Source organism: Cyprinus carpio, chromosome B19 (assembly GCF_018340385.1).
Source record: "Cyprinus carpio isolate SPL01 chromosome B19, ASM1834038v1, whole genome shotgun sequence".
NCBI classification, from domain to species: domain Eukaryota; kingdom Metazoa; phylum Chordata; class Actinopteri; order Cypriniformes; family Cyprinidae; genus Cyprinus; species Cyprinus carpio.
In genome coordinates this window covers 4,987,723-5,004,465 of record NC_056615.1, presented here as the reverse complement: position 1 = coordinate 5,004,465, position 16,743 = coordinate 4,987,723, and the positions used below count along the sequence as shown (strand labels likewise).

At 37.6% G+C, this 16,743-nt stretch overlaps 1 protein-coding gene across 1 annotated transcript; it reads right to left on the bottom strand.

Moving 5' to 3' along the window:
* Nucleotides 1-1,221: 1,221 nt before the first annotated feature.
* LOC109055786 (14-3-3 protein beta/alpha-A-like) lies at nt 1,222-15,865 on the bottom strand. Its single transcript, XM_042746022.1, has 6 exons — nt 15,710-15,865; nt 9,151-9,453; nt 7,454-7,577; nt 3,184-3,347; nt 3,000-3,095; nt 1,222-2,191 (listed from the first exon to the last, which is right to left on the bottom strand). The coding sequence occupies exons 2-6, from the start codon at nt 9,439-9,441 to the stop codon at nt 2,132-2,134; spliced, it is 735 nt and encodes a 244-aa protein (XP_042601956.1). The 5' UTR covers nt 9,442-9,453; nt 15,710-15,865; the 3' UTR covers nt 1,222-2,131.
* Between the last annotated feature and the right edge of the window lie 878 nt (nt 15,866-16,743).

The window sequence follows — 16,743 nt, the reverse complement described above, 5'->3', positions numbered from 1 at the left end:
ACAGGGCCCATCCCACAGCCTTAGCCCGAGGCCTTCACTGACACACCCCAGCTGAGAGCCTTCCAGAGCTGCTCCACTTCACTTTAAAATACAGGATCGGGTGGACAAAACATGATTCCTGTTTAAATAGGCCTGCAAATCACAATATTAAAATTCAAACATATTTCCAGGGGTATGTATATATATATATATATATATATATATATATATATATATATATATACACACACACAAATATATATATATATATATATTTATTTTACATTTACTAATGCATTGACTAATAGAAGTTGTGCTTGTTAACATTAGTTAATGCACTGTGAGCTAACATGAACGACTGGATTTTCATTAATGTTAACAAAGATGAATAAATACTGTAATCAATGTATTCTTCATCGTTTGTTTATATAAGTTAATACATTAATGGAACCATATTGTAAAGTGTTACCGATTTTCTTAATCCTTATAAATCCTTAAGAATTAAAATCACAATTTTAAAAATCCCTGAAGTTCTCAGGTTTCATTATTATATATATTATCCTTCACATTTTAACCATTAAATTACAATACACTTACTGAACCTGGTTTTTTAAAAGTTATTTCAGTTTTAAAAAGGCAATTTTAATCACATTTGAAGAATTTATTATTTTACATAAATTGTCAGGGACTCACACTTCACAATTTTAAAACGGTCCAGGTCTGTTATTTTACTGTTACTGATGTACTTTTATAGTTTTCTGAGCTTCTCAGCATCTGCCTCAGTCACCTGTCCTTCTCTCCTCGCTCCAGTGAATCTGGTGCAGGACTCAGATGAGTGATACGACCCGGTTCCTGCTCTGCCTGTAAAACAGGTCTGAGAAGACAACCACTTGACCACCAACCCGCTCGAAGCCCAAGCAGCATTAAATCACACGGTTCAGATTGAGAATCTTAACCGACCCTCGTGTTGCTCTAAACTTCATTTTTTCTTTTTTACATTTAGCAGACACTTTAATTCAAATTGACTTGAGGAAGCAATCAAAACCAACAAAAGAGGAATGATATCAAAGTGTTATGACACAGTACACAAGGTTTTTTTTAAAATTTTTTATATAATAAATAAAAAGAACACAAGTAGAATGGAAAAGGAATAGAGGACACAGTGTTGAGAGGGTCTCAACGGCCAGGTTTGAAAAACACCAGAGACCGAACGCAAGGCAAAAAGACCAAGAGATCATGTGGTTTGTGTTTTATCCGTTTTAATTCCACTAACATGAGATCCAGATCCCTCCGCCCACCCTCCATAACAAATAACAATAATGCTGAGTGTTCCGTATGAAAGTTCTAAGACAGTTTCTAGGCAACCCAATCAGCCAACTCCAGTCACCCTGATTAACTACAGCCACATGCAGTTTAGGCAAGTATCAAAAGATTAAACAAAACCAACTAAAAACAGATCGAGTAAGTAGTAGTACAAATAAAACAAAACCAAAACTCCTAATAGAAAACAGTATTAATCAGATAAGCACATGAAATGCATTACTTACTGCTCCGGTAACAAGACTTTTATATCAAAGTTACAGTATAAGCCATGTGTCAAGTCTTTTTGATCTTAGGTCTGTGGTCGACAAAGAGAGATTGTACGCGATATTCACCAATGAGCAATCAAACACTTGACAAGTGAAGTAGAATGTCTTTGCACGAGCCCAATCTGACACAAGTATTCATTCATACTGACTTTTGGTTTATTTCCCATGATTCTTTAGGAAAATGAAGAATTCAGTCTAAGCCACAAGAAACCCATCACTAAATGCTCCCCTAGCAGACTCAGAAAAGGGTTCATACTCTCTCTCTCTCACACATATGCACCTAGAGCAAAGCTGATGTTGGCTTGATGGTGACTGGCATCCCATGAGCACACATCAAGCAAACAAACTACACTGCATTCGCCAATCCACAATTAACACATGTTGAAGACAAACAACCGCTGTTTGCCCTCCAAACAAACACACGTACACAACAACAGTCTCTCCTCCTCTCAAATCCAAACACACACATACATGACGGGCTGGTGAGTATGAAGCTGGAACTGTAAAAGCGTCAGCGTGGTCTCTCGCTGTGCTGACTGAAAAGGTTCTTTGTGGAGTTGGCTTTAGTTTTCCCGGCCCTCCTCTGTGTCCTCACCGTCGGCCTGATTGTCCGAGGTCCACAGCTGAAAACATCAAAGCGGGGGACGTTAAAGCGTGCACATCCATATCTGTCCACTGAAATGTCTATGTATTTTTTTTAAATATGGACAATTCACTAAAATATGTGACCCTGGAGCACAAAACCAGTCTTAAGTCACGGGTATATTTGTAGCAATAGCCAAAAATACATTGTATGGGTCAAAATTATCGATTTTTCTTTTATGCCAAAAATCATTAGAATATCAAGTAAAGATCATGTTCCATGAAGATTTTTTGTAAATTTCCTACCGTAAATATATCAAAACCTATTTTTTAATTAGTTATATGCATGGCCAAGAACTTCATTTGGACAACTTTAAAGGTGATTTTCTCAGTATCTTTTTTTTTGCACCCTCAGATTCAAGATTTTAATATAGTTGTATCTCAGACAAATATTGTCCTAACAAACCATACATCAATGGAAAGCGTATTTATTCAGCTTTCAGATAATGTATAAATCTCAATTTCGAGAAATTGATTCTTATTATTTTTGTTTTGTGGTCCAGGGTCACATATTACTATCCCACAGTTTCTGAACATATCGCGCATATCATGTATGAACGTCTCCGAACGTGTTCATTTAAGGATTTTAACATCTGAATACCTCCTATAGTTTGCTGTATTCCACTAAAGAGCTTTCCAATGACTGTTCAATCTTTACAAGACTCCTATTATGATTCTGACGATATTTTAGTGAGTGTTTTTTAATTAGGAAAGAGTTACAGCGCTAGTAAAATCAGTTGCTTGTATGATAACTGGCAGTGAAAATCTCAGCTGGTTACAAGAACTCACTGTCAGATTGTCTCTAAGTAGCTGCATGATGAGTGTGCTGTCTTTATACGAGTCTTCGGTTAACTGGTCCAGCTCAGCAATGGCATCATCAAAAGCCTACAAAGGAACAAATACACGGATAAATAAATAATACCAAGCTTAATTCTGTGTATGAGCTTTGAGCCCCATGAGCACCCATTCTTACCTTCTTGGCAAGTTCACAGGCCTGCTCTGGAGAGTTCAGGATCTCGTAGTAAAAGACTGAAAAGTTGAGAGCCAGGCCCAGGCGGATGGGATGAGTGGGCTGCATGTTGTCTTTGCTGATGTCAAAGGCGGCCTGGTACCCTTCCTGAGACTTCTGGATGATTTCTGTGTACAAACACACAACATTATTTATGCAAGAATTACTACATACTTTCCCACAGAATAGCACAGATTAAGGCTGACAATATACACTACTGTTAAAAAGCTTGGGGTCAGCAAGCGGGGTTTTTTTTACTTCAGAAAGGATGCATGAAATTGGTCAATAGAAACAGTAAAGATTTCTGTTTCAAATAAATAGATCCTTTGAAACAACACAACTGTTTTCAACACTGGTAGTAATTATACTTATTTCTTGAGCAGCAAATCAGCATCTCAGATTGATTTCTGAAGGATCATGTGACACTAAAGACTGGAGTTATGATGATGGAAATTCAGCTTTCCATTACAAAAATAAATTACATTTTAAAATATATTCAGATAGAAAACAGTTATTTTATTTCTTTTTTTATCAAATAAATGCAGCCCTGGTAAGCATCAGAGACTTTTTAAATCTTACTGACCCCAATCTTTCGAACAGTTGAGCACATAAAACATTTACAATATTTAACTGAAGTTTTGCAACCCATAAAATATTAAATTCTAGAAATCTGATCTTAATGTGCTTTGATATGGCCAGTTAAGTGTCCTAAAGCCTTCATGCGCCTCCTGCCTTGTGTATGACCAATTCAGCATTTCGTTTGAGTCCCTCAAGTTCTGCGAGGCGTGTTACATAAATGAAGAAACATTCCTCCTCACGATTATTTTGAGAAAACTGCCTGTGGAAAATATGCTGTTACTTGAACTAGATTTTTACGCTTTTAAATCCGACATTAAACACTTTAAATGTTTACTGCAGTGGAAAAAATGAAAATAAAGCCATTTCAAAACATGCATTTTACGTTTTTTTTTTTTTTTTTTTTTTTTCTTCTCCACATGGTTGAAATGAGATATAATTTTCTTAGTACTTTGGAGAGCTGTTAGTAATGCTCAATATCATGGTGCATCAAGAGCTTGCGGTTGCCCGCATTGATCCGTGCTCAGAGAGAAACACATAAATATTTGAAAAAGACAGCAGCTCTGTAAAGAGCGTTTGACGAGAGCGCTGTGCCTGATGAGCAGTAATTGTTCATCTGAAGAGCTTCAAGAGCACTGCATATATTACAGCCACCCGCAGGGGCTTCAGCCCAAACCCAGCTGGACGATACACATCATCCAGATGCTGTTACCATGGCGATGATCACGCAGCCAATCACACTGACAGTACAGTAGTAGGTCAGCAGATGCTTACGCTGAAACCGACGAGCAGTGTTCTTTCCCCTTCAGAAATAATCGATGAAACCTGCAGCTTATTTATAATACTACACAAACAGACTGATCTAGGATCTGTGGCACAGCCCGGTCCTGTCCTTTCCACAGATGGCAGCTTCAGTCAGATCATTCGCTCCTGTGCTGCCATAGAAACACACCAGGCTCTTAAAAATTCATCAAACCCTGCAGGGAGAAGCAGCAGCCCTAATAACCTCATGCATCTATCGGAAAGAGTGAGTTATTACTTCCACAGACGGACTTAGACCACATGTGGAGGGAAATCACTCATTAGCCTCGTTAATGTAACCGAGCGATGTGGAGCAGGATAGACTGAACTGCGTGCTGCAGTGCTTCCTGCAAAAACACTCCATCTGCAGCCGAGATGTACGCTTGTGATGAGACAAAGACTGGATGGTGGAAAATAAAGCCACAACATTTCCATTGTGCTCACTGGATGCACACAAACACAACCAAACAGGGATGGGCAATTTTCCCGATTTTATCGATTAATTCAAATGTAATGTTAAAATCAAGGAATCACGATTTTGAATAGAAATACTGCCAAATGTCAGAATTAGACACTTTGACAATATGCCAATGCTACTGTGCAATGATTCAACCACTCACGTGTGACACGCTCATATCACTCAGAATGCGCTTTTGTGTTGACGAAGATGCGACGCGGCAGTGGAATAGGAAAAAAATGCAAGAAGATGGGAGTGTACTTCTTTAAACTTGAGCGCCGTGTTTTTAGAAAACCGTTTCATGCATGAGACAAACGCGTCCATGTTTACATAAATAGAAACTGTGAAAAAGCAGCGCAATCAAATAAAAAAACCTGTAAAAAACTATTACTGTATGTCTGACAGGCTCAAAGCTGCTGTTCACTGTTTTTACAGAATATTTACAGTTGATAAGTCTACTGGTGTTATACCTTCAGTCAATGAGAATTTGAATTACCTTCACTTTTGAGAATCTTTTAAAGCATTTCCCTCGTATTATTTCAGGACATAAAATACGTATCAGACAAGTTTGTACAAGATGTAGTTATAGTAAATAATGTAAAGTTATTTAACAAGTGATTTGTTCAACATTCACATCATGTGTGGTGCAGTTGGAATAAAATTTTCTTTAACTAGAGGGTTAATTTAAAAAAACCCAACCCAAACATAAAATATAAAAATCATCAAAAATAAAATATAAAAAGTGCATTAAAAAAAAAAAAAAATCAAGATTTTTTTTTTTTTTTGCCATATCGCCCTGCCCTACAACCAAATCATTTGATTGAAATTGGTTCTTTGAAATAAAGCAGAGATATGAGCTACGGTGTGGATATTACATGCGGCCATGAAACCGTAACACTGGACGTGCTTAAATTAATCTGCAAGCTGCTTGTGTCTCAAGAGCTTCATGAACTAGGACACAAGACCTTCAGATCTAAACCTCCATCCCTCATCTCCAGATGTATAATTAATGAAAACTCTGAGTCTGTGGCTACTTCACGAGGTTTCTAACTTTATTAAGAGGGTTAATTGATTGAGCTCTTGAGTTCAGAAGTGTCAGCACAGTCAGGTGGTGCTTTTAGGAAACTCTTTTCCAAAATGCTGCCCGCTATTCTAATAGGTGCACAAAGATAAAGAGCATTTTTAATAAGATGGAGCTATTTTCAATCAGTTCTTTGAAGGACTTGATAAAGTATTTATGAAGGAGGATTCCCCTGATGCTTATGGCAATGCATTCTGAGACTGTCTTGTCCATAAGATGCTGTCATATGTTGGCTAAAACGAGGCATCATTCTGCCGCATACTGTTTGGATCAGTGTTTGTGTTGGCGTGCGTGAGAGAGAGCTTCTAGGTAGGCAGCAAGAGCGTTTGGAGCAGGGCCAGTGTACTAGTTCAAGGACAAACAAATGAGTAAAACAACATTACAACCACCACATGAGTTATATTTGCAGTTATGTAAGATTATTCATGTGGACATTATTGTTCTGTTCCAAAACCTAGCGGGCTGTTAATCTGGCCAGCATTTCAAGCATTACTGGCATGCTTTTTAAAATGTAGCCAAAATCTGAGACATAAAAAAAAAAAAAAAAAAAAAAAAAAAAATCACAAAATTAATTATATGCATTTCATTCGACACTGAAAAGTATTGAGTGTTTTACGCAACACTGTGTGCCATGTATTCTATGCTGCATTATTTATGCTTGGAAATGTAAGACTATGTTCTGCGGAAGTACTTTTGACTTAAAGTAATAACAATAATAATTACATTTTAAAATATTTATTAAATTGTTAATGTTTTATGCCATCATTTGATTACCACCAATAGAATTTGGTGAATAAATAAAACATTTAAAGGATCCAAAAAATGTATTTTTTGTTGAACCTATTGTTAAAATTGTTATTAATCTGTAACCGTTTCACGATTAATTAATTAATTAGACATACTTTTTAGTTATCAAAATTTTATTTAACCATTAAGACAATGAAGAGAGAGAGAAAAAAATGTTTTTAGGGAAAAAAATAAAACAGACTTTGGGGGAAAGATGTATAGCTGCAGGTGTGGCTTACATTCTGAACCATAAACCATGTCTGTTTTAAAAGAGAATTTGTGCAACATTCCCTCAATAATCAGCCATTAAGGGTGTGGAAGCACAAGTAAAGACCTGCACCACTGGTAGCTATCACACCAAAAAATACTCTGCATGTGTGTGATGGAGGTGTGGCTGCACAGCCTCCAGCTCAGAGGCACCACGCTGAACACCTAAGACCTGCTAACATTCAGATCTGTTTCTCAAATCAAAATAAAGGATATTAAGAAAAGACAAATAAATCTAATTTAAATGTCTTTTGGGAGACGCTCACCGGTTTTCTCGTCTCCGGTGGCGACCTCAGCCAGGTAGCGGTAATAGTCTCCCTTCATCTTCAGGTAGAACACCTGGCTCTCTGCTGGAGAAGTGGTGCGGATCAGAAACTTGTCCAGGAGATGCTGCGGAAGAGACACACATGAATGTAAACACACACAGTACAAAACAGTAATGTTTTGCACACACTACTGTATGCCCACAAATTTCCATGACTTTTCTATAAAGATTTCCATTTTTATGGAAACGCATCAAACCTCAAGCGGCTCAGAAAACTTGATGTTAAACACCGGCCAATCAAGTTTTGTTCTACACTTTTTGTATAATTTCTTGCCTTATTTTATTTAATTTTTTTAAGTGCTGAACAAGTGACTGGCCTGTAGTATATTCACAGAAAATATTTTTTCTTTATAAATTGATTCATAACCAACATTTATGTAACAGCTTTACTCCCTTGTCTTCCGCCTGTTTTATGGCATTCATTCATATATTGTTGGACTTTCTTCAAGCATACATTCACACTTGATGTGAATAGCATTTAGTTTTGCAATTCACTCGGTTTCATTTCATTTGGATGTGAATCGTCATTTCTCTCTCGTCAGCTTAATTTGGTGAGGAACATCGGGAATACTGGCGAATGCATCTCAAACCTCATGACTTCAACATGCTGCTTTATTGCATCATCTTTTGGGCTTGAAATATTGTCCATGTCAAAGGTTGCTGAGAGGATGTAAGATGTAACATGCAGCTGGTTCTTTCTTTGCAGAAGCCAACTTCAACCCATTACCCTCCTAATGCCAGATTAATCATCACATTCTTCTGGATTCAGTCTAAATAACATCTGGAAAATTTAAGGAATGTCATCAATGCAAAGCATAACATTCCACATGCCACTGTTTAAGACGTCTCAGGCACCAATCCAACTAAAACGGCCCAGTACAAGGAGAGGCAATGGCCTTATCCAGCTGCACACAGTAAGTCTCACCTCCAGTTTCCTGGAAGAAAAAAAACTGTATCCAAAACCACTCCAGAGGAAGAGCTGATATGGTGACCGCTCAAACAAAGGACTCCATTGTTTTGCTTATCTAGATACAAACCAATGACCACTAGCTACTGACTGGCTGAAGCCCTGCGACATTATCTTACAAGAGGACAGCGCTTCAGTAATTAATTATGAAAATCAGTTGGTTCCAGATTTTGTACAAATTGGAACTAGTTCTGAATGAAAACCAGGGGCCGGATTCAGGAAAATTAACTGGAAAAAGAGAAAGAAATTAAGAAATGCCCTACATTTCTGTCTCATTCGAGAAACTCTTCACTCGTATATACGTCGCAATAGAGAAGGAAATGTGATTGATACTTTTGTTTCATGCTGAAATACATAAATTCCAAAAAGATTGTACAAATGTTTCTAAGTGCAACTCTTAAATTCCTAAGAATTTCTCATATTTTTTGACTGTACAGCAATTCGACTTAACTCAATCACTTCAAAGGCCAAAAATAATAAGAAAATAACAGTTCATTCTTAAGAACGTTTCATGAATCTGGTTCCTGCTCTTTATTCCTGACCCTAGGTCTGGGTAAAAACAAAAATAAACACCTTGCCGACAGGACATTTTTCACCATGTCCCATTTAAAACGTCAAGCTCTGCCATGGTTATGACCCCTATCAGTGGTTCTTTCCCTTTCGGAGCTCACCAGAACGTCTTTGCAGATGGCCTTCAGCTCAGACTCGATCTTCTCACGGTACTCTTTAGCCATCTGCTGTTTGTCACTGCCCTCGGTCTTCTGCTCGATGCTGGACACCACCCTCCAGGCGGACCGGCGGGCGCCCACAACATTCTTGTAGGCCACAGAGAGCAGGTTTCTCTCCTCGTCGGTCAGCTCCTCTCCAAGCTCGGTCACTTTCTTCATGGAGTCGGCCATGTCATCGTAGCGCTCGGCCTGCTCCGCCAGTTTGGCCCTCTGCACCTGTTGGCTCTTGTCCATGGCTGCTAGGTTCTACAGGAGAGACAAAATTTCAGTTGCATCATCTTAGAAAGATTAATTAATATGCAAATGTATAATACGTGGTGTACTAAATGCATTGCTAAGTAGAGATCTCAATTAGACCATTAAGTCTAGCTAAAGATCAATCAAATGGCAGCAAAAATGTGCTGAAAACATAGAAAACTCATATTGAATCTGTAATGGGTTTTGAACTAAAGAAAGAGATGACCACTCAAATTTGCTTTACAGTTCAACAGATTTCCCCAGTGCATAACTTATATCTTACTACAGTTACAGCCGCATCTGTAGATGTTGGAAAGTCACACAAAGATTTGTTTTGCATAAAGGCTTGTCCCGAGAGCAAGCGAGTCTCTGTTAAACTTCACTAAATGATTGCACGAGTACAACAAAATAAGAGGGCATAGTTCGTAACATTAAATGTGTTTTATTCTATGTATTAAATGCAAGTTTGAAGTACTACATATAACACTAGGGTTTTTACTTTATTAAAGCTATAAATGTTAATGGACTGTTGTAATGGCGTATAAATGTAAATTTAAATGTATATTTATTTTCATAGCCTTCAAGTTAGTCTGTGGCTAAAGTAAACATGGTAAAATGGCTCCACTTTCTCAACTCTCATTGGCAATAGCCACAATGCATCACTGTTCATCCGCATAAAGTTAAACTCAACTTTGTTAAATCACACATTCTCATACTCTTATCAACTCTCACTAAAAAAAAAATAAATTATTTCACTCAAAAAAAAAAACACAACACAACACAATACAACAAAACAAAAACTACTAATAAATATACAAAAAACAACAAAAAAAAATATTTATTAAATATTTATGTATTTAAAATATTTTTTTTTTTTAAACAGCGCACTGCAGTTTTGTTGTCTGCCACTTCAAATGCTCAATGTCTCCAAAGTCTGGTGGATTCTGTGATTTATTGTATCTATCATTCACCAGCTGGAAAAAACAACAACTATATTTCAACTAGGGGTGTAAGAAAATATCAATACACGTGAGTATCGCAATATTTTGTTTGGCGATACTGTATTGATTCTCAAAAACGAAATATTGATATAAAAAAAAAAAACATAAAAAATCATATTCATGGCAGAAGATTCATCGCAGTTTTTTAGTTCATATCCCAAACCCCAACCGCTAGATAGCAGTTTCTTTGGGCAGTCTTCATCTCTGAACTTAAACAGTCAGTGACAGGAAATCCTAGCATTAGGGTACGCCACTAATGTTAGCATTAATATAGTCTCATGTAGACTGACGGCTGAAGGTCTGGAATCCATGGCAGCTTTCTTTGGCCAAGGCCCATGATGCTGTTTGACTGACATGTCAAACAACCAATCACAGTTCGTTTCATTCAGCGTCACGTTTTGGGGCGTGGAAATGTCACCACAATAACAGAACAGTGTGTAAAACTCTCAGATGTATACAGTTGTAAACACTACGGCTTTCTTCTTTCGTGAAGGGGTTTGGAGCCACGGTATCTTTGTTTCCAGACAGAACATTAAAGAACGCGACACACACGTCTCCCGGAAACCCTGTAGAATTCAACCAATCCGATCACGACTTCGAAACTCCCTAAGTGTTTCCACTTTTGTGTGCCGTATGCATCAGACATCAGTTCAACCAACGGTCCGTGGGCATGACGTCTGAGGCCGAGACTAGTATGGCTGGGTTTTGACACAAATTTCACAATTTGATTCGATTCTCATTCACAAGCTTGTGATTCGATGACCAATTTGATTAGATTCAATATTGATTATTTTGGATATATATCAGGTACAGCTCATGCCAAATTTTCTCAAGGAAAAAACAAATGTCTCAACTAATGCTGTAAAATATACACGAGAGTCAGTTGGTACTGCATTACAATAATACTGAGGGTTAAAATTGACTGATTTGTTAAAACTACAATTACATTTTAAAATAATAAAGTTACAATTACATAATATTTCTACTTCAATTTGTTTTTTTTATAAAAAAAATGGTGGCTGTCAAAGAAACTTGATGGATTTATTCAAACAAATTCAACATTGAAGAACAGTCAAATTTATAATGAATATGTTTTATGATGCATATATTTAGCTGAATGCCCCTCTCTACAGTTTATTATTCTGACTAATGAGTTTATGGTCACCTAATATGTTTGTTTCTGAGGTAAATGTGACGTTATGTGGCATTGTTTACAAGACGTTATATTGATTGTTTATATACGTTATACGTCTCTGCGTGGCTGAAACACTGATTGAGAGATTACATGAGACAGGATACGGATTATAAAGTTGATAAACATGTTTGGTCATGTTTATTGTGCGCTGAAACTGGTATTAATGTGGAGGAGATGATCAGTTCACGTGCGCCTCGCGCTGCAGCGTCTGCTGAACTGAGGCGCTACAGATGTCACTCCATATTAAACAGCGCCAAAACGGCATTTATTGTTTGAATACTGCAATACAATGGATAGAATTTGAAATCTTAGACTTTGTTTCATATTAAAAGTACCAAAGCACAATGCTTATTGCGATATATTGGATGGGAGGTGCCCTTAAATGAAAACAGGCTAGACTAATCGATTCTTGGGATTTAAGAATCAATATCGTTCCATAAAAATGAGAATCGATTAATATTATGATATCTATATTTTTTACCCAGCCCTAGAGACAAGCGTTAATATAGATGAAATAATTGTTCCAGTTCCCGTTTCCGTGTACAAAGCTGAAGTGTGACGTCATTTGGGCTTTTGTAGTGACGTCCGCCCCGGGACCATGGAGCGGGTGGCACCTCGGTTCTGCTGCTTTCTCTCGTAATGGGGACGTTTTGCGCAGTTGGGGCGGTGCTCGCATCGTGGTCTCAGTGATTTTATTTTATTGTTTTACAATTGTTTTACTTTCTTAAGGAATCCTGCAAGCACTTTATTTTTCATTGATATTAAGCAGATGTAATTCTTTTGTTCAGATCAAAATGTTATGACATTGTATGTCACAATTGTAAACTTAAACTGTATATTAAACTGTATATAAACTTAAAATATACATGGTCTAGGCTTGATTGTGTTTATGGGGTGCAGTCTAACATGTGTTCATGCGTCGTTTTTTTAAAAAACGCATTATTTTTCACATAATTTACCTTTATTCCACAACGATCTGTCCTCGATTATTTGCTGTTTTTATGAAGCCCCTCCCTCAGAAATATGTGATGGGCTGAGATTGGTCAGCTGGTTCAGTGTGTTGTGATTCGCTAAACCGCCTCCAGAGCGTGTCTGAACATCCCGTCCCTCAAGCTCAGAATGTGCTCCGGTTGTGTTGTAAATAATGACGTCCTCTATATTGCTTATCAATTTGATCCTGATTGAGATGCAGAGAATAGTAATAAAGAGGATCGTGCAGAACCTGTGCAAGCAAGGCTCTTAATGGTGTGTTTGTTTGTCTCATAATTTTAGATACACTGTTGTTTGTAAATGCTACTGCTTCTGTTAGCTTTTAATATACGGTTTTATTCTGATTAAAGCTTCAATACAGCACAGCAACTGTACGCGCATCCATGTATACCGCTTCTCATTGCTATGTGAAAATAAATGTATAAATGGAACAGTTTGTTTGAGCTGATCTGAGAGAGAGAGAGAGAGAGAGAGAGAGAGAGAGAGAGAGAGAGAGAGAGAGAGAGAGAGAGAGAGAGAGAGAGAGAGAGAGAAAGAGAGCGAGAGAGAGAGAGATGCAGAGCAGGGCGATGCAGGATTGAGAACCACTGATTTAGAACATTGGTTTTCAATCTTATGTATCCATTAGAATCGTTAGAAGACAGAATCACGATTCATATATGAACAGATTTTTACGTGCACCTAGTTTTCTCTTCCTCTTCTCTAAAGCAGCACACCATGGCCTCGCCCCCTTTGTTGCATTTTCATGGGGGGGCGGGGTTTATCTGGGTTTGTGATGTAATGGACCTGGGAAGAAGCTTGTTGTAGTCCTTACCAGCCATTTTTGTAGGCATTTTACTGCCAGAATTTTAAAAGACGATATCTCTGTTTGCATTGAACTTTCAGTGCTGCAACTTAGCAGATATTGTTAATGCTCAAACAGCAACATTACACACTAACGTTAAAAAATGAAATCGCAATCAACCACCCCTTTAACTAAAGAACCCTGCAAGCCCTTGAATTTTCCCCTCTTTACTCGTACTGCACAAATGGATGTTACAGGGACTGGTTATGACAAATGCAGATCCCACTGTGTTCTGGGTAAATAATTTTTATTTATTTATTTTTTTGCTAAGGTATTCTTATGGTTGTGTTTTCTTAATGACAGCTTTCCTAAAAATATATCACTTTCCTAAAATAAGAAAGATCCAAATATATCGCCTTGCTTACGGTATCGCAACCCCATGTATCGTGATTCGTATCGTATCGCCAGATTCTTGCCAATACACAGCCCTAATATCGACTATATTGTTTCTCAGTCTTGTTACTGTTATAGTCGTGGTGTGGACTTCACTATTCTCACAGAATTAGATTATTAAAAGTGAACAGCTATCATTCTTGGTGTGAACAGGCCTTTTACCTAGTAGCCATTTAACTACTAGGATTTAATTACTAAATCAAATCTTAATCCTACCATTTTAACTTAACACAACACAAAACAAGTTTATATATATATATATATATATATTATAGATATATATATATATATATATATATATATATATATATATATACCCGGTATATAGAAAATTTGCAAGTTCACATGCAACCAAGTTTGTGCCAAACCAACCTACATTTTAATTATAGCAAATATGATGTTGGCACATATGCTAATGTGTTTCACATTTGATGTTTTTTTCGTTGAAATAACTACATTTCCTCTAAGTTTTTTTCTAATCAGTTGTGCACATTAGGGTTGTGTGTTACATCTAATGTTTTTTTAAATGGATGTTCATTGCATTATTTCAGTTTCATGCAAGTTACACCATGCCGGTGTGTAGTGTTTGTGTGAATGACACTGTGCACCTTCTATAAACATAGGTATTTTCCTTCTCAGCTTGTGATGAGCTTTGGTTCATCTTGTGACTTTCTCATCACCACCTGACTTTCTGGTGGACACCAGTGTATTACAGAGGGACTACACAGATGTCAGAGCTTCAAAAGGTTGGTGTTTTAACATTATATCAGCTAATGAAATACGGTTTTTAAATGTAAATGTAAGTTAAATCCGTAAAACCTAAAATGTTGCTACGGTACAACTCTGGCAACCACAGCTGCCATTTCTTTCTTAATTTTTTTTTTTTTTTTTACAGTGTTCACACGTGATATGACAGAAAAGCAGTGAAAATGGCCAAAAATGCGGACATGCCTTCGCCGAGACACCGACCACGCCCTGTCCACACAGCAAGCAGCGAACAATGTTCAAACAAGACACCCCATATATCAAAAAAGGGCTGATCTCCTGTCTGATGTCTGTCCGAAATCGCGGTCCATCCGGGAATTTGTGCGTGCGAGCTCCCCCCGCCCTGCGCTCGCGCGTTCCGCTCTTCACCTGACGTTACCTTTTCTAGCGTCCGCTTTGTCTCAATACGAAACCACGCTAAACTGGGTAGCCCGTTTGCCCCCATTTAATCCAACAACAGCCTTTTACACAATGAGAACATATCACATTGTGCTGACAAAGACCAAAACACCTATTCATTTCCATAAGCAAATTCATAATGACACACACACAAGTGACAGGAACTTCACAGTAGCGCTAGGAGAGCAGTGAGGTAAACGCCCTACTCTTTGCCTAATGTTCCCGACATGATCTGGCTTGCCAGATATCATCCAAGACCGAGCCTGAATGCGATAAATCACATTTTCACACTTATATTCTCTCTAACACACGATTAAAGACAGGCGAGGCGATATCTGCGCGCGGAGGAGGAGGACTCATCCTTCCGTTGTCTGGAAAGCTGCAACGGTTGAAGGAGCTAAAACGCGGAAAACAGCGTTTATTAAGTCAAATAACAGCCTAAGCTTCGTTTTAGTAACGTTAGTGAAACTTATCATTCTTGTATCATCCGTGCTGAACCCGCAATCGAGCTATTTTTTAAGAAAAGCGTTGAAGCATCCCTGTGGCAAGCGCTTATTACGAACAAGTTCGAAAGATATAAACAGTTTCGTTGAAACGAGCAGACACGGAACAAAGAAATACTGTTCTTAAGTGTGCAACGGCGCACTGAAGAGCTGAATGAAACGAAAGTGAGCTAACCTGTGAATGAGAGCGGTGTCCTTCTGTACGGCTCAGCTGCCACTCTGCGACTGAGGCGCGCGGCGCAGCGTTCCTCCGCGAGCCACGGGGTCTCCCTCCCACTCACGCTCTGCCGGAGCAGGGGCCGTGACGTCAACCGCTGCCTAGGCAACCGGGTTTTTGATTGGCGTGCGCTGCGTGGATAGCGCGTTCGATTCCCAGGAATCTAATGAGAATGATTGGAACCCTTTAAAGCCCAGAACACTCTATTTATAAAACCCCTAGAGTCTAGAATAGAGTGTAATAGAGTGAGAATATGGCGCTCATGCGCGAGGAGGAATAAAACACGTCACTTTTATTCTGAGGTGCAGAGGCCAAAGAGTAAGATTGATTGCTTGTGTAAAATAATGAAAATCACTCTATACATCTCAGTAATGTCTTAGTAAGATGTTTTATGATCGAAGCTCTTTAGTATTTATTATGAGTGGGAAAACATATGACTGAGAGATGAACAAATAGACATTTCCTCAAAATGATTTTTCAAAAAAAAAAAAAAAAAAAATGACATGGATATGGATAATCAAGTAAGTCCAGTAAGTGTTCATCTTGAAATATTGCTAATAATATAAAATATATTCATACTTTTACTTTATGTGAACCAGTAAAGGCACTTTTTTTTTTTTTTTTTTTTGAATGACACTAAAATGCCTTTTGTTTGCTAATAATTTATGAATTATTAAACAATCAGAAGGCATGTACTGGATTGCATACATGATTTTCAGCAAAGTTTGGATCATGTTGATAGTTTAGGCCTTTGTGTATTCGCATATTAAAAATGATACAGTCAGTGGGCTTCATAGGGTTAATGTAATTTATGCCTTTGACACATTAGATCAAAATGAAAATATTTAATTTTATTAATTAATAAAAATATTTATTTTTTAGTATAAATACTATCTTTTATATTATTTTTTAATTAAAATTAAATTAAAAAAATATATTAATTCCTATTATTATTATTTTTCTTTACTTTATTATGATTTTTTTCCACCTCA

What these genes read in the sequence shown, in the direction of transcription:
- LOC109055786 (XM_042746022.1), bottom strand. Translation starts at nt 9,441, where the DNA reads ATGGACAAGAGCCAACAGGTGCAGAGGGCCAAACTGGCGGAGCAGGCC. An exon ending in CCATCTGCAAAGACGTTCTG is followed by an intron (nt 7,578 to 9,150) that starts GTGAGCTCCGAA and finishes TCTCTTCCGCAG; the next exon opens with CATCTCCTGGACAAGTTTCT. An exon ending in TACTTAGAGACAATCTGACA is followed by an intron (nt 2,192 to 2,999) that starts GTGAGTTCTTGT and finishes TGATGTTTTCAG; the next exon opens with CTGTGGACCTCGGACAATCA.